The following is a 26227-nucleotide window of genomic DNA, read 5'->3' on the forward strand; positions in this document are numbered from 1 at the left end:
CTTCTGGACAAGGTCAAAGCGCTGCTTTCAGGACCACTCTGAAAACTGCTCCTGGTTCTGCAAGCAGCTGAAGGAGAGCTCAGGGGCGCTGCGAGCCAACAGCTAGCTGAGCAGCACTGCCCCACAGGCACAAGCTGCTTCTCCTTCAGGTGATGTTTCAACATTCACACAGCTGGTCTACATGACATGTTTTGTTACTGGAAGAAGGTATCTATTTTACTCTGTTTTCTCACCGTAAAGCCAAATCCAGCCTGGGATAAAACCAGCTAGGAGCTGATAGACGTGACATCTCTTTAATTGTGTGAGGAGGCATTTGATAGAACAGGCCTGAGGGAAATAAGGTTTATTGTTGCTCTTCACAAAAAGATGTTTTGTAACAGACATTATCACTTGAGAAAAAAAAAAAAACTATTTATTAAGTAAGGCTTAGTGAAGAAAGCTTTCCAACGACTAACATTTATTTAAAAAAAAAAAAAAAGACAGCACAGCATACAGAAATTATAGCAAAGTCAGGACATGCTACAGAAGAGACTGGGCTAACGTACAGAAAACATAAACAGGGATTTTCATTCCTAAGGTGGATACATGACAGGTAAGAAAAACCAGCCAGCACTGCATACCACACACAGTATAAGAACAGAACTAAAAATGCCTAAGCTCTTCCATTTGCAATACTGTTCAGCAAAGGGAGACACAGGGAGCACAGAGAAAGGGAAAGCTCTTTAAATGAGGGACAGCAACACGCAGGTTGATTCACATGCTGGAGCTGTTCGTATTCTTGGACTTATTGCACATGGATCTTAATTTCAGGCCATTTTCATAGAATTACAGAATGGTTTGGGTTGGAAGGGACCTTAAAGATCACCCAGTTCCACCCCCCTGCCATGGGCAGGGACACCTCCCACCAGACCAGGTTGCCCAAAGCCCCATCCAGCCTGGCCTTGAACACCTCCAGGGATGGGGCATCCACAGCTTCTCTGGGCAGCCCGTGCCAGGGCCTCACCACCCTCATTGTGGAGAAGTTCCTCATAACATCTAATCTAAAGCTCCCCTCTTTTAGTTTAAAGCCATTACTCCTTGTCCTATCACTACACCCCCTGACACAGAGTCCCTCCCCAGCTTTCCTGCAGGCCCTCTTTAGGTACTGGCAGGCCGCTGTAAGGCCTCCCCAGAGCCTTCTGTTCTCCAGGCTGAACAACCCAGCTCCCTCAGCCTGTCTTCACAGGAGAGGTGCTCCAGCCCTCTGATCGTCCTCATGGCCCTCCTCTGGACCTGCTCCAACAGGTCCATGTCCTTCCTGTGCTGGGGGCCCCAGAGCAGAACGCAGGGCTCCAGGTGGGGTCTCACGAGAGCAGAGCAGAGGGGCAGAATCCCCTCCCTCACCCTGCTGCCCACGCTGCTTTTGATGCAGCCCAGGACACGGTTGGCTTTCTTTGGGCTGCAAGCACATGTTGCTGGCTCATATTGAGCTTCTCATCCACCAACACCCCCAGGTCCTTCTCAGGGCTGCTCTCAATCCATTCTCCACCCAGCCCGTATTTGTGATTGGGATTGCCCTGGCCCCGGTGCAGGACCTTGCACTTGGCCTTGTTGAACCTCATGAGGTTCGCACAGGCCCGCTTCTCAAGCCTGTCCAGGTCCCTCTGGATGTCATCCCTTCCCTCCAGCGTGTCAACTGCACCACACAGCTTGGTGCCATCAGCAAACTTGCTGAGGGTGCACTCAGTTTTCTCCAGTGGAGATCTTTTCTCCTTGTTGACTTATGCTCGATTTACATTGACATACTTTTTCAGACTCCCTTCCACCCTCAAAAACAAATGAAAACAGATTCTTTCCACGAATATTTAACTGTAAAACAATGCAAGGAAATAGAACCCAAAATCAATTAAAACTATATTAAGTTTCCAGTCAACTCTGTTGATATATTTGCCATACATAAGACAGAAGGAACAAGTTAAGGAACAAGTTGTCAAATGGTATATGATATCAAAAGGTACAAAAGGACTGTGCTTCACTCAGGAAAGAAGAATGACATGGGCAACAAGAAAAAGGACACGAAAATTAGAATTAATAATGCCAATATAGCATTATCCCAATGGTAAATATGAAAACATCTGAACTAATCATCATCACAGTAAAAAGATCACTTTAGCAGACACCATTTGGATGTAGAGAAGTGTAGAAAAGTAGAAAAGTGATAGGGATCCAAGAACTGGGATTTGCTACAGTATTACAGCAAGTCCCAGCAACAGGAAGTCCCAATCAAAGATTAAGAGAGAAACAGCTTTCTTCCTCACAGTTTAACTTCAACACAGCTTGGGTGGGAAGGAGAAAGTTGACGAAGGTGAAGATGCTCCTCTCTACCTCGTTGTCTTTAAAAGCTCCTGACTCCAAGCAGGTAAGAGGCTGGCGAGCAGCTCTTCTTCAAGCACAAAACTGGAGTTGTGGCAGGGCCGCCTCACTGCCGAGCTCAGTTTAATTAATTCTAGAGCACGCTATCTACAAGCACGTACTGAGAGATGTTTACTGAAAGGCCTTAGAAATGATCACAGACTCTGGTAGCATCGTGTTGAAATTAGGAGTACTTTTTTTAAAGTACTTCCATTCTTAAACATGACTGCAGAACACGATGTACTCTGCACCACTAAAAGTCCTCAAGCCAAGATTGAAACCTCATGTCTTCTAGAGATATTCTTCAGTTTCCTCACAAGTTATTGAGTCCACCTGTAAGACTTAAACACATGTGGCCCAGTTTATGTAAGAGGTCAGATTAGATCATCATAACCTTTCCTTTTGGCTAAAAGTGCACATATACACTCAAAATGTGCAGCTCCAAAGGAGGGTTTGACCTTACATTCTTGTTTAAATGAATGACTGGAATATCAGAAACCAGGTAAAATGCAGCTGCTCACCAAGTCTGAATTCACACTAGAAGTCTCTTAATACTGTGTAAGTATTATGCTGAAACAACACCCAAGTTTTAATCTTGATACATCTGACTTGCTTACATAGATGAGAAACATTCTTCTTCCACGTTTCCACTAATGTTAACACAAACACACACAAAAACTCTTCTAACCTAGCAACTCTTTTTGGTCACTCTCCCTTATCACACACAGCATCGTAAGCAGTGTTCTGCACCAACATCTGTCAGGGCACTGTTTCTTATTTCAGCTTCCCCAGTCATCATTTTCCATTAGCCCAACATGTTTCTGCCTATTCTCACCTCAATAAAAGCACTGTCATTCTTTCTGCACAGACTCCAAGCAAAAGGACTTGACTGCGATCTGAAATGGAAAGCCATCTGTGCAGAATTCAGCAATACTGGGAAGTCTGCGGGCAAGATGTGGACCAACTCACTGAGCAGGGAACCAGACAACCGCAAAGAGAGCTGGCACAGCATGCTGGATCAAAGCAACCCTCTCGCCAGACCTCCTTCATAGTACGCTGCATCTCTCTCCTAGGAAAATACAATCAGATAGCACTTGGTATACCTGTCCAAGGGTTAGGGTAAGAAGTAAAGTCAGAGAAGCTGATAAGTACTAAGCAGGTAGTCCTATTACATTCAGTCTGATCGGTGAGAACACGGTCAGCCTTAAGACAAAAAAAATATTTTCTAAAAACAGCTTTCGTCCTCAAGAGTTGAACATACTGGGCTTACAGTTATATTCTGCAGAAGTTTAGGCTTACCAATCCAAGTAGCAGTTACTGTATTCCTTTGTCTAGTAACACCTAAGGTTGACCATCAAGCTAAGAAAAAGAACTGTTAATGCTAATCAACAAAGTCTTCTTGGATTCTACAGGCTGATCTGGTATGCAAAGCTACCGACTAAACTCCTGAAACTGGAGAGTTGTGCTGAGCCTACCTCCCACCGTGCTGAAGGAGAAAAAACAATGCTAGCTGATAGAGACAGCAAATCTCAAGCCAAACTATTCTTATCCATCTTCAATCTGTCACAATTACAAATCTCTGGACAATTCCCAGTCCAGCTTCAGCACCAGGGTAAGTGGAAGCCTCACTTCCCCAAGTGCATCAAAGCTAGCAGATCTACTTTATTGGGCAATTACCTGCTACCTTTGATCCTACCTTCAAAGTCCCAAAGCAACTGCAGCTGGCTTGTTTGTAAGCTGGTTCTTGCATAAGGACATTCCCAATAAATGATAGTGTTTTTATATACAAACCGATCACGGGACCAACATACAGTGGACATGCACCCAGGAAAATGCTCGTCTCCTTGCAAATACGTAACTTGTCCAGTTCCTCAAATGCTTCCAAATAAGTGCAGAAACAAAGGTGGGAGTAGTAAATATCTTACGGAAAATTAGTACAAGAATTTCAAAGAATAGCTAATTATTTCTTTGTTAAAAGGCATTCAAGACTGTACTTCTACAGGTTTCTTAAATTAAAGGCCTGAAAAACAGAAGGACCATACAGCTGGCCCAATATTAAGGTAAAAATAGCTAGGCACAGTCATCGCTCTGCAAAAAATGTTTAGCAAAAGGGAAAAGCATCACAATGCAACCAGTACTATCCATTTCAAAATTTAAGCACATACTAGAAGATACAGTTAGGAACAAACCAGACTATTAGTTGGTAGTCAGCCTTCGGACTAGGACAAAGAAGCAATTGCTGTAATTCCTATGATACAATGTGAAGCGCTATACTGCAGTGAGAAACTGAAGCTGGAAACAACTCTGTGAAAAAATGAAATCTCTCTTCAACTTTTCATGTTGCTAGGAGAGAAAGGTCAGCTCTTCCATCACTTTCTCCACCTACCATAAAGTGCTCATCAGTCCATCTTCTTCCTCAAAGCAGTATTCCGAATTGTCTCATACCTCTTCTACAACACATTTTTACTGGGATGACCTTCAGTATTGCAATCCGAAGATCCACAAGCAAGCTGTTTTATTATGGCATTACTTACTATTAACATTTCTCACTGACTCTTAAACTAGAGATCACCGCTCACTTGAACAAATGCAGTAATTGCACATGAGATATATCAGGGGTTCTTCAACAAAAACAACCAGTTTGTTTCCAAATGATAATGGTCAAATGACCTTTTCATCAACTCACGTGCATTCTTCAAAAATCCCCCTCTCCTGCTCACCACATGTGAACGAATTATGATGGATGCTACTACTGTGACTTTGCTCTCCCTTTTGCTTCCTTTCGGAACTGGAGGCACACCTAAGCATGACAAATATCAGCCTGCTAACATGTCTTTGGCAGCTCCCTCGGTCCAGTTTATAGACTTTACCTTTTGGTTCTCCCAGGGCTTGTTGACTTACAACAGTGCTGTTGCACAACCAGTGCACTGACCATAAGCTCAGGACGACATCACCCTCACGTTCAGCTCCCAAAAGCAGTTATCCCAGCGCTAGCAATTCGCTTTCTAGAGCTAAAGCTCAGGCTTATGGGCTTATGTTGAGCAGGAAAAGAGGTGTTTAACACAAAGACAAAAAGGGTAGCAAAATTCTCCAGTGTAACAGCAAGACCAAAATGAGTTCCTGGAAGCAGCAGAAAAACAGACACCCGTATCACTCAAAACTCAACAAGAAGTGGCAGACTGTTAGGGCAACATGAATTTTACCTGGCACTCTGTTTTGCCAGAGAATAATGGCAGTCACAGACACCCCGAACAGTGTGAAGGAACGTGAAGTGTCCATGTGCAATGGACAGCAGCGCCATAGAGGGGTATCAACACAAAATGCTCTGCTTTTAGGTAACTCGTAATTCTGTGATTATAAAGAAATAAGAAAGCATTATATGGATGTGGCTATATACTTACGGAAAGGTCAAGCTGAAGGTATTGTGAGAGTAGCTGCTGTTATTTGTGACTTCACACTCGTGAGTACATGAAAGAGGCGATGAGCTGGAGAAAAGTTCCTATACATTTCATGTCTTGACTAATAATTGTGTGACAGGAATTATGCAGGAATAACTGACAGGTAAATGTATTTTGTTTCAGTGTTGTGTTTTCTTCTTTGAACACAGAAGTTCACTTTCCAAGCTCCTATTTATAACCACATCCATCTATTCAACTCTATTCAAAATGCTACACCTCAGTAGCTCAGAGAACTGGGAAGGGTGTGGGAGTGGGCATGAATCCCTATGTATGCATGGATCCAGTTCTACAATCTTTAAAAGAACAAAAGACAACTGCATAATGGAAACAGACAGCATCACACGCACAAAGCAAACTTCTGGAAGGCTATAAATGATGGGACTCAAAGAAAATCTTCAGTCCTGTAGTCAGGAACCTTTCCTCATAGCTAACAAAAAAAGCAGCAGCATTCCAACAGGTACTTGGGCAAATAATAACACTGTGCTACTGAACTATGAGAAGGGAAAAGAAAAAAAAAAAAGCACAGAGCCTTTGTATCCCCCCTCTCCTTTTTACCTGGACAGCACTCCGCACAGTGGAGCACTGGGCATGCCTGTGCTCTGTGAGAGCTGGAAGAATGACAGCAATTACCTGCCCTCCAGGCTGAACATGCTAGTCAGCCTCTGACCATGGCAAATCTGGGCTTTTCAATCACAACACCCCTTACAGATTTTCACCTGCAATCTCAAAGTACACATATTAAATATGAGCGTGCAGATATACTTTTCTCCTGCAAGCACTGGTGTCCAGTTTGTCCAAATCCCACCACATGGGTTTCAAACTATTCGATCACCTCCCTGAAGACAATTACAAAGTAAAGGAATTTTAACACTTTCTTCTACAATTATCATCTTCGGTATTAACAATAACCAAATTGTTGCTGCTTAAATATTGGCAGATTACATGGCTGCTACAGGCTACTGTGGGAACGTGACCTTCCTTCTTGATAAGGGCCTGCACAGAGGACTCCAGCTAGCAAAAAGTGTACTTGGAAATAATTTTGAGGTTCATGTGTGAATATCAAAAGATCTAAATCGGTCATGTAAGGCAGATATTGTATTACCAAAGGTTGATCCATTGGTGACTTGCAGCAACTTGGCCAAAATTATTAAAGAGTTCGCAATAACTTTACAAAATTTGCAACAGTTGTAAGATACCTGACAACAACAATTCAAAACCTCTCATCTCTCCTTAAGAAACTGGGGAAACACTTCCAGCATTTTAATACATTTTAATTAGAATCAATTCTGATTTTAGCTTGCACGATTTGGCTTCTCCTCAGTGAGTCTGTGTTATTACATATATTTGCATAAAGCCACAGCTGTTTCATTAAAACATTACATTTACTTGTGCTGCATGGTCACATCACGGTATTTTTATGAGATCATTTGGTTGCTGTGGAAATCATGATGACGTCAAACTGAGTACTCTGATTTAAAGACAGGAAACAAAATAAAAACAAAAAAAAATCCTAAAATTACTTTCAAATAGGCATCTTTAGCAGAGAGAAAAACCGAATTAAATCATTCTGATTGGAATCTGAAAGGATTTCCTTTTTCTTTGGGAATGTTGCAGTTAAACTAAAATCTAAAAATACAAAATGAAACATGGAAGAGAACGCAAGACAGGAGAGAAATTCCAGCACTATTGCTTCACCGTCTCAGTACCCAGGAGTTGATCTGTTTCGCTCCTTGGCCTCGCTGGACTCAGGACCCTGACATGATAGCAGCGTCTGCCATCCCACAATATGCTGCTGGTATCGGCCAACGATGCGGTTCCCTTCTACCACTGACTGACGTAAACACGGTAAAACTCCCAAATAACCTTTCTGGCCAGTTGATCCAGGCCTTAGAAATGCAAAAACTGATGCTCTGCCTCATGAAAACACCAGGCGATCAAACTGCGGTTACTCCTCGCGGCTTTCACAAACTGTGCCAGCCCGGGAAGCCTTCAAACAGTGAACAGAACAGCCAGGAGAGCTTACACTAGTTTTTGTTATAGAATCCTTTGTTCGTCAGAATATAACTTTATTTAAACAAACTCTGGGTCACACGCAGCACAAAGTACCCCTGTGCTTTCTAAGCCACACAAGAACTGTAGACACCGATTGCGTATAAAACTGTCTAAAAAAGAAAATAATGCATTTGAAAGTCTTGTTCTACATACTACGCTGTTTCCATCATTTTTCAAACGTTCAGTTCCCTCTTTTCCTCCTTCCCTCCCCACACATCCACAAGAAAAAGGGAAAAAGCTGGTTTACCATCCTTGTCAACGGCATATAAAATAAGGAACCGTTATTTGCTGCGTTAATTATACAGTATTTGAGTTGAATGGTTACACACTTCAGAGTTACGTATTCTGGCTTGGGTTACTCATAACTGAAATACCGAATCTACACGTTGCAGGTAATGGAGCATCGAAAGCCAGCTGCAAGAGGTTAGGGTTAGTCTCACTCTCTTTACTGTGAGAGGAAAGGAGAAGTCCGAAACTTCTGCAGTACAGCCTCAGAGAGCAGGAAGGACCACATCCGCTGCTTCACACCAGTCAATCTTGAAAGAAAAGATGCAGATCAAGTGATTCAGGCATGTGAATGGAGTTAAAAGCAACTGCGGAAAGTTTGTTGTTGCCATGTTTTTCTTCCTTTTGAACAGCATCAACATGGGACTAATTCATGATCTTTACAAAGTAGTTTCCAGTTAGACTGACACACAATGGCAAGCAGCGTTAGACAGGTGAAGTGACAGGGAGGAGGAAGGCTGACTTGATGTCAGTGACAAAAACTATTTTAATGGAAATGTGAAATTATTCAAAAATTTCTTCCCCTAAACACGTGAAGATTTCTCTAGTCAGATTCAGCCTGCACAATGGGCTGAGAGCAGGAATCAGCCAGACACGGTATTTTTACATGCCGCTTTTTTTTCTAATGGCTTTTCATACTCGGTGCCTTGCTTAAAGGTTTCTTCTGCCAAAGATCTGTTAAATCCATGATGTTCCATCAAGCAGGAGTTGTCAAACATGATAAAGCCCTACAATCACAGAGCATGTGACCAGGAGGTTTTAGTAGCCAGGGATTCGGGGAAGAGTAGAAACGGGTCATGTTTCCAAGGCACAGAAAGATGACTACAATAACAAATGGCCCGCTGTTTGCTCAGTAATGTTAATTTTCAGACCTATTTTCTTCTATCTCCAAATTAGACCTAGGTAACAGGTCGTGCGATGGATGGATGCGACAGGAAAGTCACAGAGCAAGGGACAGATGATAACGCTCGGCTGCTACTGCACAACGTACCTCTCAATCAGCTCCTTCAGGAGGGAGCCTCCTGCCCCGCTGCCGAGAGCGGGCAAATCCTAGTCCCTCTCCTGCTCTGTAACATCACATGCCAGTCCAGGGACTCAGCTAAGAAGCTGCCACAGCTAGCTGGTGGAAAAGAGCTGCAGAAAAAAATGCCGCAAATACGCAGAAGCAGAAAGAAATAATAAGGCAGAAGATCTCCTTTCTCAATGCGGGAGGCCTGAGAGGGCTGCGCTATGCATATACACGCACTTTATACATATTTATATGCACACTCTGATTTGGAGGCCTGTGTTGCACCACGCACACATCTGAATGCAGACCTCCCAGCCAGGGTTGCTTGCACAGACACAGAATTTGTGTGTCATGATCCTGCTGATGGCTTTTTATGTTTTGGAGAAGTTACCTGCATTTTGATTAACTGCAAAGCTATCAGTCTTTGATGAAAGATGCAGTCAGATGCAGCTCAAGCTACTCCAACACTGAATAATTTGCTCTAATTTATTCCTTACAAGAATTATTCTACTTTACTGCTTTACTTAGATTAAATGGGCACATTTGCTAACTTCCCAGAATTAAATATCCATTGACTGGAAAAAAAAAAAAAGAGAAAAAAAAAAAAAAGCCCTGACAGTTCTATTGGCTGAGAGAGTTCAGAGAAGTTGGGATAAAACCCAGCAACTTAAATATGAAGACAATTACAATTTCTTCCTCCTACTGGTGGGATGATTGGCATTTGGCTCAGGATCATCCTCGTGAAAGCATCCTCCGCTGTTGACTAAGTGCACTTTCAGGCAGTATGCAAACACTATCAGGAAGAAGGTAGAAAAATGTGTGCCCTTCTATGACTCCATATTCTCAAATCTACAGATATTTTTTCCCAGTGTGCGATGTCAGAAAGAAAAACAAAAGAACAGAGCATGCTAGATGTTGTTCTCTCCTTGTCTCCTTGCAAAGCCGGCACTAAAGAAAGACTCCAACCTGCCAACGAGCCTTTTTTGAACCTTCTATTTTGTGATAAGTTTAAACTTATTCTCTCAGATGGAAATGAAGCTCAGTTCCAGGAAAGAACGTTTTAAAATCTTCAGTGAATAAAGATCAGGTAACATTCAGCTGCAGAAACTGAATTATGTGAAAAGATAAATATAAAATTGAGCACAGAGCCGAAAAAATCAGCGTTCAACAGAATTTTACACAACAAATCTGAATTCCGGCTAATCAATTTCTTATGGGTTTAACTTACGAAGTGTCAACATCATTACAGTGTCAGAAATGGGGGGGAAATAATTTGTATTTCAGGAAATAAATTGAATTCAAATACGACATATCACTATTCTCATCCTTCTCCTAAACTTTTCAATCTAAGATCAATTTGTTCAGCTGTATCAGAAAAATTCAGACTTTGATACCCCATTCCCTCCCTCCGCAGCTTCACAACTGCTCTGAGATACTATGCTTTAAATTTCCTCAGTGGCTGTTTATCTCAACAGCCAATGCTTTAATACGCAGGGACGCTAATATAGATGCTTCCAAAGGAGGAGGAAGAAAAAATAGTCAGCTACCTATTCATAAGGCTGGCGAATAACTATGGTCATCCAGCCACACAGCACCTTCTTCTATGTTCTAGCTTTGGACTGATGGTTGCTCTTCACAATTCGTCAATTGCCCTAATCTTCAAGGACATCAAAATCATGGTTGTACAAAGCGCACATATTACTTACTGTTCTGGTATGTCCCCATAATTGCAAAAATAGCCTTTAAAGTCCTTGAAGTTTTTATATTGATTTTATATATATATAAAATATATTATATATAAATATATATTATATATAAATATATATTATATATATAATATATAGATATTTAAACCAGATGTTAATACTTTGAGGGTATAATACTTCCATATGGACTAATTTACAGCTGGAGACTGAAAAAATGTATTTTTTAAATTAATTTCTTATTAAGAAGTATCTTCTTAATATTTTTGTTTCGAATGGAAGACCTACCAATAGTTGTGGAGATAACTACAGTTCTAGGATTATTGCTGCTGGTTTACCCAAAGCTACCCCACAGCAGGTCAGTTACCTGTGTTCTTGCACCTTTTAGACAATGACATACACTGGTTAAAAAGCATCTAATGTGCTATAAAAAGGTCACTTTTTCAAAGACTCATCTTCAGTTCATGCTGTACCATTAACTGCTTGCCTCCCTGCTTACCTGATACCGGCTTTGCTGATACTTCTCAGAGAGCTAACGTTTAGAGTGGAGGTGCTGGAGCAGTGCAGCCTTTACCTGCGCTCAGTGAAGCACCGCACTTCAAAAAGCAGATGATCCTACATGCCTGAATGAAGGCAGGCATATCTCTGTGTGCTTCTCTCCACAATACGGCAGAATTAACTAAACTATGCAGTAAGATGCAGCTTTTTTTCTCACTATTTTCTCCTAGTTTTAACCAGAGTAGTAATTCAAACAGTACTCAAATGGCTGAGAAGTCTTCAAGCCTGTCATAAGGACCGTTTGTGGAGCAAGAAGTAACACTTTCAAGGGTGGTCATCGGTCCTGTTCACTGCCACCAGAGCCAGCTGGACTATTAACAGTAAGAACATTGAAAATTTGGAAAGGCCTAGGAGACGAGATAGGCTCATACAAAAATCTACAGCTACTGAAAATGAGAAGCTATTTCGACACTGCTTGATTGAGAGCTTGGGTGAGAACCAGAATTGTCTCACCTTCTCAGCTTCCATAGCTAAGATTTTGGTGCAAAAGCAATCAAAAGTCCCAGACCCCCCAAAAACCTACATCTAAATTTAGTAAACTCAACTGCTTGATGAGGAGAGCAGGCTGTCAGGCACAAGAAAGGCTGCTGGGGAAAAGAAGTCCCCTCTATCCCATACACTGGAGATGTGGAGGACAAAGAATATGTGTCACTTAGGAATGGAACCAGATTTTAGACTAACTAAAGCAATCCTAACTTGCAGACATACTATTTATTACGATATAGTCAGACCAGGTAAGTTTTCTATGATATGATTAAAAAATAAATAAATAAAATAAAAGCTACAATAACAAAATCTGGAGATCTAAAACCAGCCAAAACCAGAAAGAAAATAAAAGTACCTAAAGAGCATCCAAGAAACAGCTAGCAATAATGCCTATGTAAATATCAGCTGGTACAAGCAGAAAGGCTTATATTGCCAACCTAATGATTCAGAGCCCCAAACACCATGGACAGGGCTGTGACTCCCATAAAAACCCCCAGCACAAACTCCCAGAGGGACACACACCTCCTCTCCCTTCAGCCCTGGTCCAAAGTTTTTGAGATTGGGTCTCCTGCAGAAGGGATGAACAAAGCAAATAGTTATGCTAACTATTGGGGATGGTAGACAGTGGGACTAAGCGTATATGGAGTTCATGGCCATAAAGGCAAACAGTAACCTAAAACCCAGTCTCATTGTAACTAGATTTTTAATTTTGACCTTTATACATTTTAATATGGATAATTCAGAAAAGACCACAGTGCCTAGCAATTCAAATGTGTTATGAGTACTTCAAAAACTACCAAGCTAAGGAAAAAAAAACAAAAAACACCAGAGTTTATTGTATCACGTGCACGATTTCATCATCCTCACTGCTGGGCTATTCTCCCACATTTCCAAAGGGAGAAAAAAGAGAGCTAAGATTTCACCACGCCTCATACCTACTGGCTATGACTGCAGTTGTCTTCTGTGTGGTATTTCCCTCGGTGTTGAGCTAGAGCCGATCAGCATTGTCAGAAAAATGTGTAGGAACCTGCTAGGCTAATCAAGGGAAATGCAGCTGTAAACTTGCCTAAAAGGCAGTAGTTATTCCTTCCACAGCAAAGTCAGTTCACATTCGAATATACAAACAAGCCAACCAGAGAGACACCCTTAAAAACAAAAACGCAACAAGGGCAGTCTTGTTTTTTATTTTTGCTTCTGTGGAAAATTCATGTCAAAATTTTCCTTTGAAAGATGTTCCTGTGAGTGCAGTTACTGGGCTACAGAGAGAAAACAGGACAAAAGACTTCCGAATAATCTAATATAAATGTTTAAGAGGAAAGTTTCTTGGTGTTTCAGTTCAATTTTTTTACTTTTGCTCTTCTAAAGATTAAGTCTAATTGATGCCCACCGGCATTCAGCTAAATGCTAGGGACATGAGCTGAGCAACTAGTTCTGTGACAACCTCAGTTTTGTCCATGCAGAACTTACCATTACATCCCCAGGGCTACATTCTTGCCCTGTGCATCTCACGTGAAGTAAAAAAAGCCCTGGCACCTGTACAGTTACCTCATCATGAGCCAAGCAGGAGGGGCTGTCAACAAATGAGTTGCCTGATCCACAGAAAACAGGACAGATCTAATTTTGGTAACAAAACAAAACAAAAAAAAAATCCTTCTCATTTCTCTACTGAGCAGAGGAAAACATAAAAAAAATAAAAAAATAAAAAAAGAACAAGGCAGTAAATAGACCTATGGCTGTTACACAAGACACACACAAGACCTAACTCCTTGCAGGACTCCAGCTGGAGCTGTTTCTGTACTCGGAGCTCCATCCGAGGATGCCATCACACCAGCCAAGCTGCTCTCTGTGCTGTTTTACTGTGAGCTGTATTAGGGAACAGATCTGACCTAAAGCAAACTGAACAAAAAACACCACCAACCAAACAAACAAACAGGTACCTACTTTGTGCCAAGGCGGTTATTCACCGCGGCGCCATTACATTACCCACGTAGTGCTACTAAGCGCTTAGTAATAATATCCAAGGCGAATGGCAGCTTCAGGGTTAGGCTGGCTTGTAAAACACCATGGCCTGGAGGTTCAGGAGGCACGCAGGTATCTCAGCGAGCCAAGGGGCACCTCCCTACCGGCAGAACTGCCACCGCGGGTTCAGTCCTGGCATCAGAGCGGAGGCACTGCCAGGCGACAAACCAGGCCCCGAGGCCTGGGCCAGCTTAGCTGAGGACTCCAAAAATGAACTGACAACCTCCTAAACTGTGTGGTAGTGATGACACTACGATGATTTTTAAAATGTTTTTGAAAGGTTTGGCTGTCTGGCCAGAAGCCTGCCCACCTCAGTGCTCTCTCCCCAAATGAAATGCTTGTTTGTCTATTTGCAAAATCCACTTTGCTCAGCCTCTGAGGGCCAGATCCATTAGCACACTCCACTACCGGTCAGAGCATGATGCAAAACACGGTCCATCCACGAGCCAAAATGCAGTTTTAAGAATTTCAGGATTGCCAAAGCCCCACCGGAGTGCAGAGCCGGCAGGGCCGCAGCCCTGACTGCGCAGGGGCAGACATGTCGGATCCCCGCTCCAGCCAGGAGCCATGCGCGGGGCACATCGCGCGTGCGCTGCCAAAACTGCGCCAAGCACCACGCACAGCAGCCCCCCAAAAGCGTGGCAGGCCGAGGCGTCAGGCATGCAAAATGCAGAAGCTTGGTGGCACCAGAGATCGCAAACCTCCCCTCCCAGCCGGGTGCCCCCAGTGCCAGCAGCTGAGCGGGTCCTGGCCTGCCCTCCTACTACCCCAGTCCTCGTGTGGCTAACTACAAAGCACCCCCGCCTGAAATAGAGATGCAAGGCTTGCTCCTTGAAGATCTTCCTAGGACGTCCTTATCTTGTTATTCCCCACGAGCTAGCTGAGATGCCCACTGCTCAGCACGCTGGCTGCTGCTGATACCTGGTCCTGGACGCCTCTGATAGTTTCCTTATTCTCCTGCCAAAGCCAAATGGCTAACAGTTAGGCATGGAGGTCTTGATCTAGAGAAGGCCAAAAGGCATTCCCTGCCTGAATTCCAGGCTCTACTTTACACAGGACCAAGAGGTGAGCCCGTGAGCCAGGCAGAGCTGCAGGGAGACCCCAAGAGTGAGCCAGCAAGGGAGCAGTTCTCACAGAGCGCCTCAGGCTGCAGGACATCAAAAGCAAGACTCCAGCAGCCGAGCTTAGGCACCTCACAAGTATCCAGCAAGAGGAATTTGTCGTCGTCAGGCTTGTGACAAGCTCTATTTCTTCTGTTTCTTCTCTAAATGTATGTAGTTTGGCGTACATGTGTGCACACCTCCATTCTCTCAAATGTTTCTTTTTATTCCCTCTCTCTTTAGAGAAAAAGAAAAATGCCAACAACCCACTCCCTATGAGCAATTTCATCCTTTAACACACTGGGTTTTGTGCAGGCCGGGTAACATTTTTGGTAAAGAACATAATTGCAATTGCACGTTTCTAAGGTATGGTAAATAGCATGAAATTATTTTAAAATGTTATGAAAAATGCATTTGCAGTGTTCCTTTAAGTGTTTTAACAAAGCTTCGGCTGAAATTGCTTTATTCCAAGGCAATCGAAGATAGAGTATTTTTATAAGGACCTCTTTATCTCCCTACAAATGCCTGAGATACAGATACTTTCCAGAAAGGGAATGCACCAGAAATTATGCAACCTTACATCTTACTAGCTACAGTTATCTAGCACCATAAAACATCAGCTGCTACGTTTCTGAAGGCTGTGCAGCAGCTCAAGCAAAACAGCATTATTGCAGAAGGGCCCAGAAGCCTTACACAAGCTTAGGTTTGGTGCCACACAAACATACAGGGTCTATTCAGCACTGTCGAGCCATTCTATAGCCAAAGCAGCAGCAATTCCACAGACCAAAAGCAACGCTGAAGCTAAAATTAAGCAGCACATTCATGCCATCTTCCAGGAAATACAGTATCACATACCTCCTTCTCATAGTCCTTGGACAACATAGATAAATAAAATAGATATTGGCCTAAACAAGCTGGTCAGAAGACACATTGTTATCATTCAGGGATGTAAGCGTGTCTAGGTTACAAGGTCAGGAAGAATGCCTTTAACGTGTCATTTGAAGCACACCTTGAAGAGCGTCTCTAACTTGCTGGGACACAAAGCTGCATAGAAAGAGGAATTCATGTTCTGATGTGACAGGATCCAGATAACTTAAAATACTTTTCAGTGGCTATCACAAGGGAAGAGGTGCACGTGAGGGTGTGTACATAACTGCTGGGTCCAGCAGCACTTTCCCAGAGCTATCCTGGAAGTGAGGTTATGCTGCAATTGCTCTTAGAGAGACACCAGAAAGGAAAAGAGCAAGTTTCAAGAACGTGTTAAAACCCCCAGCAGGTGCAATATGTGATCCCATTTAACCTATTAAAGACACAAATCCACAAACCAGCCCCCACCTTGCTCTGATAAAGGAAAGGGGGAAAAAACAGGAGTACGTAAAACAGACAAACACATCTAAGACAAAAAAAGAACAAAGAAATAAAGCTCCTTTTCAGGGTAACTGCTCCCCCAGCGCTCACTGCAGAAGGGAGCTCCCTGCACTTTTTCCAGAAGAGTCACTCCCTGGGTGGCTGCCTCCTTGGGATTATTCTTGCCAGTGGGTCTCATAACTCACCTGGTGGGATTAAGCTGTCCCCAAAAGGGTAGATGGCATGAGCAAAGAACTGTGCAGTAAAAGAAACCAAATGAAACCAAATGCGTAAGAATGGTGGAGAGGAGGGGAAAGGAGAGTAAGTCACCTGCTTCCTTCTTCCTTTCTGTCACAGTCATCACGTGTGCTACTCTGCACTTAGAAGAGGCGAGAAGTTACCAGGACTCTCACATAAATTCAGTGTCCCTTTATCAGGCAAATTCTGGTGCCTTAAGAAGTCAAGGCACAGTAAAAAGTCTTAAGCAGCATAATAACACACATTTTTTTCTGAGGGGGGGAGGTGGAAAAAAGAGTATCATGCATGCTACATGAAGAATTTAAGAACGTACACGCTTATGTACAGCTCCAAAAGGCAACTTAGACAGCAAGCACTGCTGGGCCCGTACAGACCAGCAGTGGGAACTTCCACTTAGACCTCACGCTGCACTATTATGTCCAAAGAAGTGATCACGATGTAATTAAGCGTCATGACACTACTAAGCCTACAGTACACAGCCTCGAGGATGCTTCCAGGAAACAGAGCTTCTTCTCTCCTTACTCACCAGCCACTTTCCCCCGCAGTTTCGTTGAGCTTGCTGGGTGGCTGGCGTCTGTCTGTAAAGGACCACACTCCCCTCGCGGACTCAGCACCCATTGGATCCCTCCCCTGTTCCCTTCTGAGGGCCCATCAAATCCACATGCAATGCAATTCTCCTCCACCGTTTTGCTGGAGGAAGAACGGCATCATCTAGGGCAAGAAAAGTGAATTCGGCCTGTTCCCAGTCACATCCCACCCTGCTGCTAGCACGAGGAAAGGAGCACGGGAGAAGGAGCTGAATGAAGAGGCACGATGCAGCTGGATGATGCACAAAAGGAACACGCTGGGTACCCACGAGAGCAAAATAACCCTTATGGCATGGTTGCAACAGCATCAAACAGTTTTGGAGTCGTCTGGAACCGTATTCTTTTCAAATCTTATTGCCATGGTGTTCACATTTCAGCCACTGCTCATCCAGACCCCAAGGCCTAAGGAGCCAGGGCCTGAGACACGGCCCTTTCCCAGAGCTCCAGTGAATTCAGTCAAGGTGACATACCTTGTGTGACTGGGGTCCTCAGGGGAAATAAATGTCTGACTAGTGAACACCACGACACACGGGGAGCTTGCGATGGGCGCTAACCAGTTTTGACATGACAAGGTTTAAGATCTTTAATAGTAAACATGATAGTAACCAGAAACAACACGTAACTCCACTGACACAGCTTCCACAGAAAACAGCTCAGAACAAACAAACAAACAGAAAACCAACACAAGCAGAAAGAGAATAATAAGTTGTTAAATATACCAAAACTGCATAACAAAGTTTCCTTCCCCAGCATTACAAACATCCCAAATATCATCATGTAGGTAAGGTCAGCAACAAATCTCTTTATTTTACCTCCTTAGTGATGTATTTTTTGACAGTCAGGCACTCAGTTCTTCAACAGATTTATGCATGCACTTAGAATTAAGCATGCAAGTAGTCCCACCAGATACTGATGAAAGGTTCATGCCTGTACTCGAACAGTCATTTCACAACTAGTTTTTTTAGCATGTGACATCTGTGTTACACTTTGTTGGTAAGACAGTAATTTTTAAACAAGCAACTTAGACATTCTAGATAATTGAGGCAACCAGTACGTGCCCAATGGATGAAAGTTAACACATGCACAGAAATGAATTACATTAGAAAATGAGAGAGATACCACAGTATTTAAAGATCTTATCCTATATGAGTACTATGTGGTTCAATACAAATGCCGAAATTTATTCACATGCTGTCCATAGCAGAGATGAAGTTTAATGGTGAACAAGTGCTTTCATGCAAAGCCCACGGTGTTTTACACAGTTTCTAAGCTTTAATGAGTCTACGGAAATTAATCAAGTTCAGAATTTGCTTTAATACAATTTTTAGCTTTTTAACGTAGCTTGTTGGTTATGAAATATAAAGTTTTATATATATATATATATATATATATATATATGCATACTCTCTCCCATTATAAATATCACTTCCTGGCCTGAAGCTGAACAGATAAAGTAGCAAAGTGGCAAAGGCAAAATCAGGTGTGGGAACAGGTTTCGTTGAGAACTATCTCAGAACCTCTCCCTGAAAACAAGTTTGTATTTTAACAAGCAGTAGGGCTTTTAAAAAGATACCAAGTCGCACTTTGCACATGCATGATACGGCTGCCACAGCCAGCACTCTGTACCAGCATGAGAGCCAGGGCGGCTTACGTTCACTCAACAGGCACGGTCAAGTTAGCTGTAAGATACACACCGGATGAATAGCAAGTGGCATTAGCTAGATTATGTAACTTGTCTTTTTAGATGTGACTAAAGGGCAGACAAAACATTGTGCTTGCATTGTTAAACACTCAAAAATGAAGAAATAAAGCATGAGACACTGTGTACACGTTCCTTACTGCTCTATACGTGCGCCACCATAAAGACTTTCCACATAGCCTGTGTTCTGTTCAGAGAATGAAGCCAGTAGTTACGATAACTTAGTTATCAATGGGGTAAAAATCTACTAAAACATCTCGACTATAGTTTTCACTGGAAATTTGCGCAAATATAATTTATTATAAAGTTTTTGCAAAACATTTTCAGAAAATGGTTCCAAAGACTCCCAAAAGCCATTTACGTGTAATAGGTATAAAAACTTATACACTGTATAAACACTGTATAAGTTGTATGACACTAAGTAACAGTGGTGAAAATTATATGGCCCTGTGATCCACATTAAAGATTCCACACAAAAAAAGCTCTGCCCATTTCTTGATACCTGAGTGCTTAACTATGCAGCCTTAACAGTATCCCATTTGGGTTTTCCTCCTGACAGACCGAATTCCTAGAGTCCACTTAAAATGTCAACAGTGGAATTTTGCAAGTGAAGAACGATTACATTCAGTTTCAAAGCCTCGTATGCCTAAGATGGTATAATTAAAAAATTAAAGGAAGCGGTCATGCAGGATACTGGCAAGGAAAAGGTACCAAAGGAATTTTAGAAAAATCATTCAACTCACCAGTCCATTGTTTGGCTGAGGTGAAAAAGGCAAACATTACTGAGATGCATCAGTGAGGAAGTTAGAACACAAATCAAGGCCCATGCCTGCAAGCACATGTGAATAACTTCAGGCCCAGAAGCTGTTTGTGTGGCAAAGTTATTCATGTGTGTGCTTGCAGAACCTGAGCTCAGACGTTACCGTTAAGGGTACAAAACGCTACTTACATTTTGTCGCTGACTACAATAAAAATAGCAAGTCATCTGTGTTTAACAGTTTAACAGCAACCATTTCACCTCAAAAAGATAAAAACCCTTCAAGTCTCCCAAGGTAACTTAATAATTAATCCATTCTAGCTGCTCCCAGTTCTACCATGTGTTGCTTTTTTTTTTTTAACATAGGTCATTCAAGACCACACGTAGAAGCTTTCCTCCGAAGCTACCTGAGGGCTGTAAAACCTTCAGTACAAAGTGCTGTATCTCTGTCTTGCAATGCACCAAGGAACTTTATCACGCTAGTAACAACCGAGTATTTGTCTTATTAGGTGTCTCTTTGCCAAGCTGGACGTAATCTCAAACGTCCCGTATTCAGCCCAGTTTCTCCCTAAGCGTTTAGCCTTTCCAGCACGCTGTTGGAAAGATTTTGGCGATCTGGCCTCTATGATAAACCAAAGTAAAAGGCCACCATGCAAACGTGTGGCATGGGGTACCTCATTAGACAAACACTAGGTATGTATACAGCATTTTAAAAATATATTTGAGTAGCATAGGTTCATTTGGATTGCAGATTAAGAACCGCTTTGTAGAGAGGGAAAGATGATGTAGGAAAAAAACGCAGATGTTTCATAAATTGAGTAAACTGAAGACTCAAGTGTTTTTACAGCAAGAGTTTCATGATGGAACTGATACGCTGTGCGTATGGACCAGCGGGCAACTAATAATAAAAAAAGCATGATAGGACTGCTAAGATTCACTAATAATAAACATTAGGTTGGGGGGTGAGTATTTCATATACCATGGCAAAGAGGAATCGTGTACTGTCCGACCCACTAAAGCAGGATGTATTTCAGACAAGCCGAGTTCTTAGAGAGTTGGATGTCGCCCGGAGCAGCTCTGTCACGGACTTACTGAATGGGACCCGGAGCGTGGATCTCCAGCCAGTGTCTGAGCACGCATGTGTTTGCTTGGCTTTGCCGCTGCAAGCCTTACTTTTTGATGTTTCTTCAATTTAAGTGTCATCACTGGCTTCAACAAGAGCAGGACGAGAGCTGCTGTTTTTTTTTAAAATGTCTCTGTATTCAAAACCAGATGTATTGGCTACATGGTATTTTATGTAAGTTAGGCCTAGTGAAACAGCAGTGCCACAGCTAAATCTGCCATTAGAGTACCTACTTTTAACGTGGCCTTCACCCAGCTGCTAGCTAATTGCCTTTTGGGGGGGGGGGGGGGGGGGGAGGGGGTGGAAGCGTGTTATTAAAGACCCGATTAAAACATTTCGGGCGTTTCTTCTCCGGGAGCAGCACAAGAGCCCAACGCGAAGGTAAGCGGCCGCCTGATGCAAGAGGGAGAAGCGGAACTGGCGGCAAGCCGCGCGCAGCAGCGAGGAGGGGCAGGCTCACGGCACAGCTGAAGGGCACAGGAGGCGAGCGGGGGCTGCCGCTGCGCGGAGGCCTCAGCGCGGGGCCGCGCGGGCAGCACCGGGCCGGGCAGCGACCGGGCCCCGCCGCGGCTCCCTGGGCGCCCTGCGGGGCCGCGGAGCCGCTCGGGGCCGCCCCCGCCGCCATCCCCGTCCCGCCGCAGGCCTGGAGCCGGGCGCCCGGCGGCCTCCCCCCGCTCCCCGCTCCCCTTCCCCTCCGCCCTTGCCGGCGCCGCGCTCCGCCGAGGCCGGTCCCGAGGGGGCAGCCGGCGGGCTCCCTCCGCGGCCCCTTCCCCGCCGCCCAGCCCGCCCGCCCGCCCGCGGTGCCTTACCTTGGCAGCCATGCTGTGCCCGGCGCAGCCACCCCCTTCCTTCCCTTCCCTCCCCTCCCTCCTTCCCTTCCGACCGCGGCAGGCAGCTTCCCCGCCTGCGCACCAGCCCGCCAGCGCCGGCCGTCACCGCTCTGCCAGGCACGGCGCTCGGCCCATTGGCTGCACGCCTCGGCCCGGCACGGCCCGGCTCGGCCCGGGGCTGCCCCGGGGCGCGGGGCCCGCGGGGGCCGCCTCAGGCTCACCGCCGTCCTCGTAGGGAGCGCGGGCTTCGCGTTCGGCGTCCCATTTATTTGGCTCCTCGCTGCTGCCAAGGGGCTGGGAAGCCCGGACAGCTGCTAGAGAGAGGCCCCAATAACTTTTCGGTCCGTTACCGACCCCAGCTTTTAGTCCCGGGGCGTTTTTCGGCTGTGCTCAGAGGGAGGATGCCAGGACGAGCGGCTGAAGGATGCCGTCCCAGTGCTCAGTGCTGTGGCAACCATGTTGGCGTTGCTCCCCTCGACGGCCCCGCTCTCCTTTCCCTGCCCGTGAGTCAGACAGACTGCTGTTTGAAGGATGTTTAACACAGTTGCCGTATCCCAAGACTTTAGTCAGAAGTGTCCTGAGAGCGAGAGAACCAACAGAATTTCATTGATACAGTTTTAGAGCCTAGCTCTGGACGTGACATGCAAGAATTTCGCTGGTACGGTTTTAGTGCCTGGCTCTGAAAGTGACATGCAAGCACCCCAGTGAGAATCAGCGGCTGTGCCCGGAACGACCACAGGCACGGCATGCTCGGCCTCGCAGACGGTCTGCACGCTGCCTACAGCCAGCCTGCCGGGGCGGGTTTGGCAGCACACCACTTGGCACGCCGGCCCTGGCCGCCATGAGGGCGATGGCTGGCCCTGCAGATGCCTGTTCTCACTGGCTTCGTGGCCTCTGGCTCCTGGGGAAATTTTAGGCTGGCCGCAGGTGGGTAGTGCAGGCAAAGAACTTGACACATGCATGAAACTAACATGATACAAACCAGAGCAATTAACCCTTTAATTGATTGTCATCAATTGTCTTAAAGTGAGACAACAGAGAAATGAAAGGGATTCATAAACTCATCTGCCCTTCCCCTCTATATATCATTGGAGGATGGCTCTTTTACTTTATCTGTTTTCTGTAAATTAACAACTTTTTGATTTTCAGCAAATGTTACAGTCTTCTGTGTACCTGAGAAGTTTCTTCCATCACCTGTGAGACCTGACAGCGTACCTCCTTTACTTCTCAACAGTCTTCCAGTTTCTGCTTGTTGTCAAACCCTCCCACTTGCTGGATTCTCTCCATCTTCGGCCTGTCCTGCATCCTTGTTCCTGCTGCATGTGCACAGCTCTCTCTGAGAAAGCCCAGCCTTTCCCTTCTTCCTAGTTCTCTCTGACCTAGAAAACAGCAGTCAGGACACAGCAGTCTTGGAGCCCTCGTCCAGCCACACCTTTTCAAGTGAACACAAAGAACAGATTATGTAGTTTCTATCTGCAAACCACTGGATGAATAAATACTGTCACCTTGTCACAAATGAATAGATAATAGCAATCCATTTATAAACAACAAAAACAATCTCGGATTATTTTAATAATGCCACTAAGGAAGGAAAAATTACAGAGAGAAAAAATAGCATAACAATTGTCTTAGAATACAAATATAACATTCTGTGAATATACAGAAACCAGGATATTTAGATGCAAGGCTGAAAGTCTGTCCTATTGAGCTTTATTTTTGTGAAAACAAGCTTCAATGTAATGTTTTTTTCAAAACTGAGACAGCTAAGAAAATTCCTACAGTTCTCGCATTATACTGCCACATGGTCTTGAGCCCATTATCAAGGAAAAACACAACCTGCATATGTTTCAAGTAGACTGGCGGTAATAGTCAAAGAAGTAAATAAAAAGCAGTGATTCTGGAAAGCCTCTTTCATCTGTTCCCTAAATGTGACAGCACCCAAGCTCTTCTAGCACTTCATTTCTCAGTCTTTCAGAGCTCCGAGTGCCTGAAGTCCTGAGCAAGCCTTCAGCAGTGTCTTGGTCGTGACAAGGCTGGAAGGTCATTGCCTACCTTGTATGAAAACCTGAGTGCAGTCAGCATAAAGGTTTCAGCAGGTATCTGTCCACGTCTAATGCACATGCACAGGCCCAAGTTCTTTATCTTCCTATAAAAGGCAGTGAAGGCTAATGTTCGCTTTTGAAATGGCATGTGATATGGCTGCGGTAGATTACAGCATTCTCTTTGGCTGCATAAGCAACTTGTTTTCAAAGTCCTCCGTTGACTTAGGTTAGATTCAGACCCATGTTTCATATTCCTTTCAGTATGTTTTAACCACAAAACCATAGACTGCTCTAGGGAATAGAGGAGGAACATTTATCATTCTTTTTAGCGAAGCTGTGTCATTGTACGGAAGAGAATCCAAGATCAGCTGGATCAGAGAGAAGCATGATTATTCTGTGTGGTAAGATGTGATGAGGGTAGAATTCTGAGTCAGTTTTCACAAAATATGTAAGTATTTCTCGAAGAAGTTAGGAGGTCATGTCTCCTGAATAAATGGCTTTTTCTGCTCTTACTTGGAATAGTTATAAGACACAGCACACGATCACACCCAGGCTCTTCTCTTCAACAGGACACAACCTAGAGTTATTGTCCTTCTTGTGACCTCTTCTGATATAGGATATCTTGAATTTGTTTATACATATGGGGACAGGTTCTGCAGGAAGATCTGTAGCTTGTTTCCAAAGTAAGTCACAACCTAGTATCTGGCCTCTGTCCATGAGCGGAAAAATTAGGCTTTGGTTGTTTACTTGTAGGAAAGAATGAGAGCTGATTCACTTTTTGGTGTGTAGTAGGTTATTATGTAACAGGGCGAATGTATTTTAATTGACACATAGGATTTTGCTGAGTTTATTAAAGATCACCCTGCAGAGACTGGCAGCCTGATACTCATAGGGGTTTTTTTAGTCTTCATAAAGGACTGATCAAAGTATATGCCATACGATCAGCATTTTTTATTGATTACAAAGCAGAGCTCAGACTGCTAGCTGTTTTGCAGCTTACTCTGACATTCATTATTCTTTCTATGATGTCCCTTGCAATGTTCTGAGTTTTGTGATGGCAACTAGATGCCTAAGCTATAGGCATTGCAGTATGTATCCTAAAGGCAAGAAAGTCTCTTATTGGTTCTGTAAAGATCTGGAAATAACTGGATGTGGGAAAATCTGATCTGGAAAAATCTGAGTGCACCAAGTACCTCAGTGAAAAACCAAGGTAAAGCAAAGACTGACCTAAGACCCTCAGGACTATTACTGAGCTGTTTTCCTCAGTATACCTTCTGTCTGCCCCACAACATAGTAATTTTCTTCCAGATGGCTTCTTTTGTGTTATATTATACATACAGTAGCACGAATAGTATGGCACATATTAACTTACCACAAAACTTGCACCAAGTATGTCTTCCTGTAAGTACAGCTTCTACTAGAAATAATCGTATGGCCTCATTCCTTGTGGCAAAGACCTAAACTTTCAAAAGAAATGAGCACAATTGATTCAAGGTTTTCCTGAGCAGATTTTGCCTGAATAGTTCTTAAAAATCCTTATGGATTCCTTTCTTTCAGTGAAGCCTCTAGGACATGAAGCAGTATCTCCTTCCTTAGGTTAAGGGTTTGATTTTTTTGCTGTTGTTATTTGGTTGTGGGTTTTCTTCACCCCGTTTTTAGTTTCTTTGTGTTTTGTTTTGTTTTGTTTTTAATGAAGGACGTCTGGCTGGTGTGAGTTAGCACATCAGTCTAGTGAATCTTAGCCAAGAATTTGTGCTAACACAGTAGGCCTAACCCTGAGAATTTTCTAATAAAATTCAGTATGACTCAGTCTGAATGAATCATTCACAGCCCTTTCTCTCTTTGCAGAATATTCACAGCAGATCATGATTTCTTCACATATATTTGCTGTTCTTCAGGTTATTTTATAATGTTGTCTGAAGATTGTCAATGCTTCTTTTTTTTTGATTTTTTTTTTTAACACACATATTTGTAATTTAAACCCTGCTGTTTATCTGTGATCGCTGAGTAGGTCAGCCAAACATATTGTTTCCTGTCCCTTAGAACATAAGATTTTCAAATACTTTCACATTCCTGTTTAAAATTCATTTATTGGGGTTCCTGTGAGTGAAAAACCAAACTGGTCATTTAAATAGTTCAAGGAAAAGTGAGCATAAAAGCAGCACACATGAGTATGGACTCATTTAAAAATCCATACAAATGGTAGTATATTTTCACGTCTTTTCCCATCTCAAACTATGACGCTGTCCCCCACTGAGTGCCTTCCGTCTACCAGGAGACGGTGGAATTCACAAAGCTGGGGAGAGATGGCTATGATTCTGACTTAGGCTGATGATGGCATTTACACATAGATTATTGTTAAAATGGAACATTTGAAAATGCTTTACCAATGCTATGTTTTAGAAATGCATCTGAAACAACTCGGGAGATGGAACCATCGATATTACAAATAGGGGGTTAATTTTGTTGGTATAAATCAGCATAGCTGATAGATTTGTGCTGATTTACATGGGTAAAACCCAG

At 43.6% G+C, this 26227-nt stretch overlaps 1 protein-coding gene across 2 annotated transcripts in view; it reads right to left on the minus strand.

The window, feature by feature from the left end:
- Positions 1-21836, minus strand: part of SLC25A13 (solute carrier family 25 member 13) — a 99926-nt gene extending 78090 nt beyond the window's left edge. The window contains exon 1 of one of the 2 annotated variants that reach the window (XM_035545237.2): positions 21642-21836. In XM_035545237.2, the coding sequence (XP_035401130.1) occupies positions 21642-21653 (12 nt within the window). In that variant the 5' untranslated portion in view covers positions 21654-21836. Of the gene's footprint in view, positions 1-3226; positions 3320-21641 lie in introns of those variants that run through there. The other variant, XM_050709315.1, reaches the window with a different exon arrangement.
- Positions 21837-26227: the final 4391 nt, after the last annotated feature.

Source organism: Cygnus atratus, chromosome 2 (genome assembly GCF_013377495.2).
Source record: "Cygnus atratus isolate AKBS03 ecotype Queensland, Australia chromosome 2, CAtr_DNAZoo_HiC_assembly, whole genome shotgun sequence".
Taxonomy (NCBI): Eukaryota; Metazoa; Chordata; class Aves; order Anseriformes; family Anatidae; genus Cygnus; species Cygnus atratus.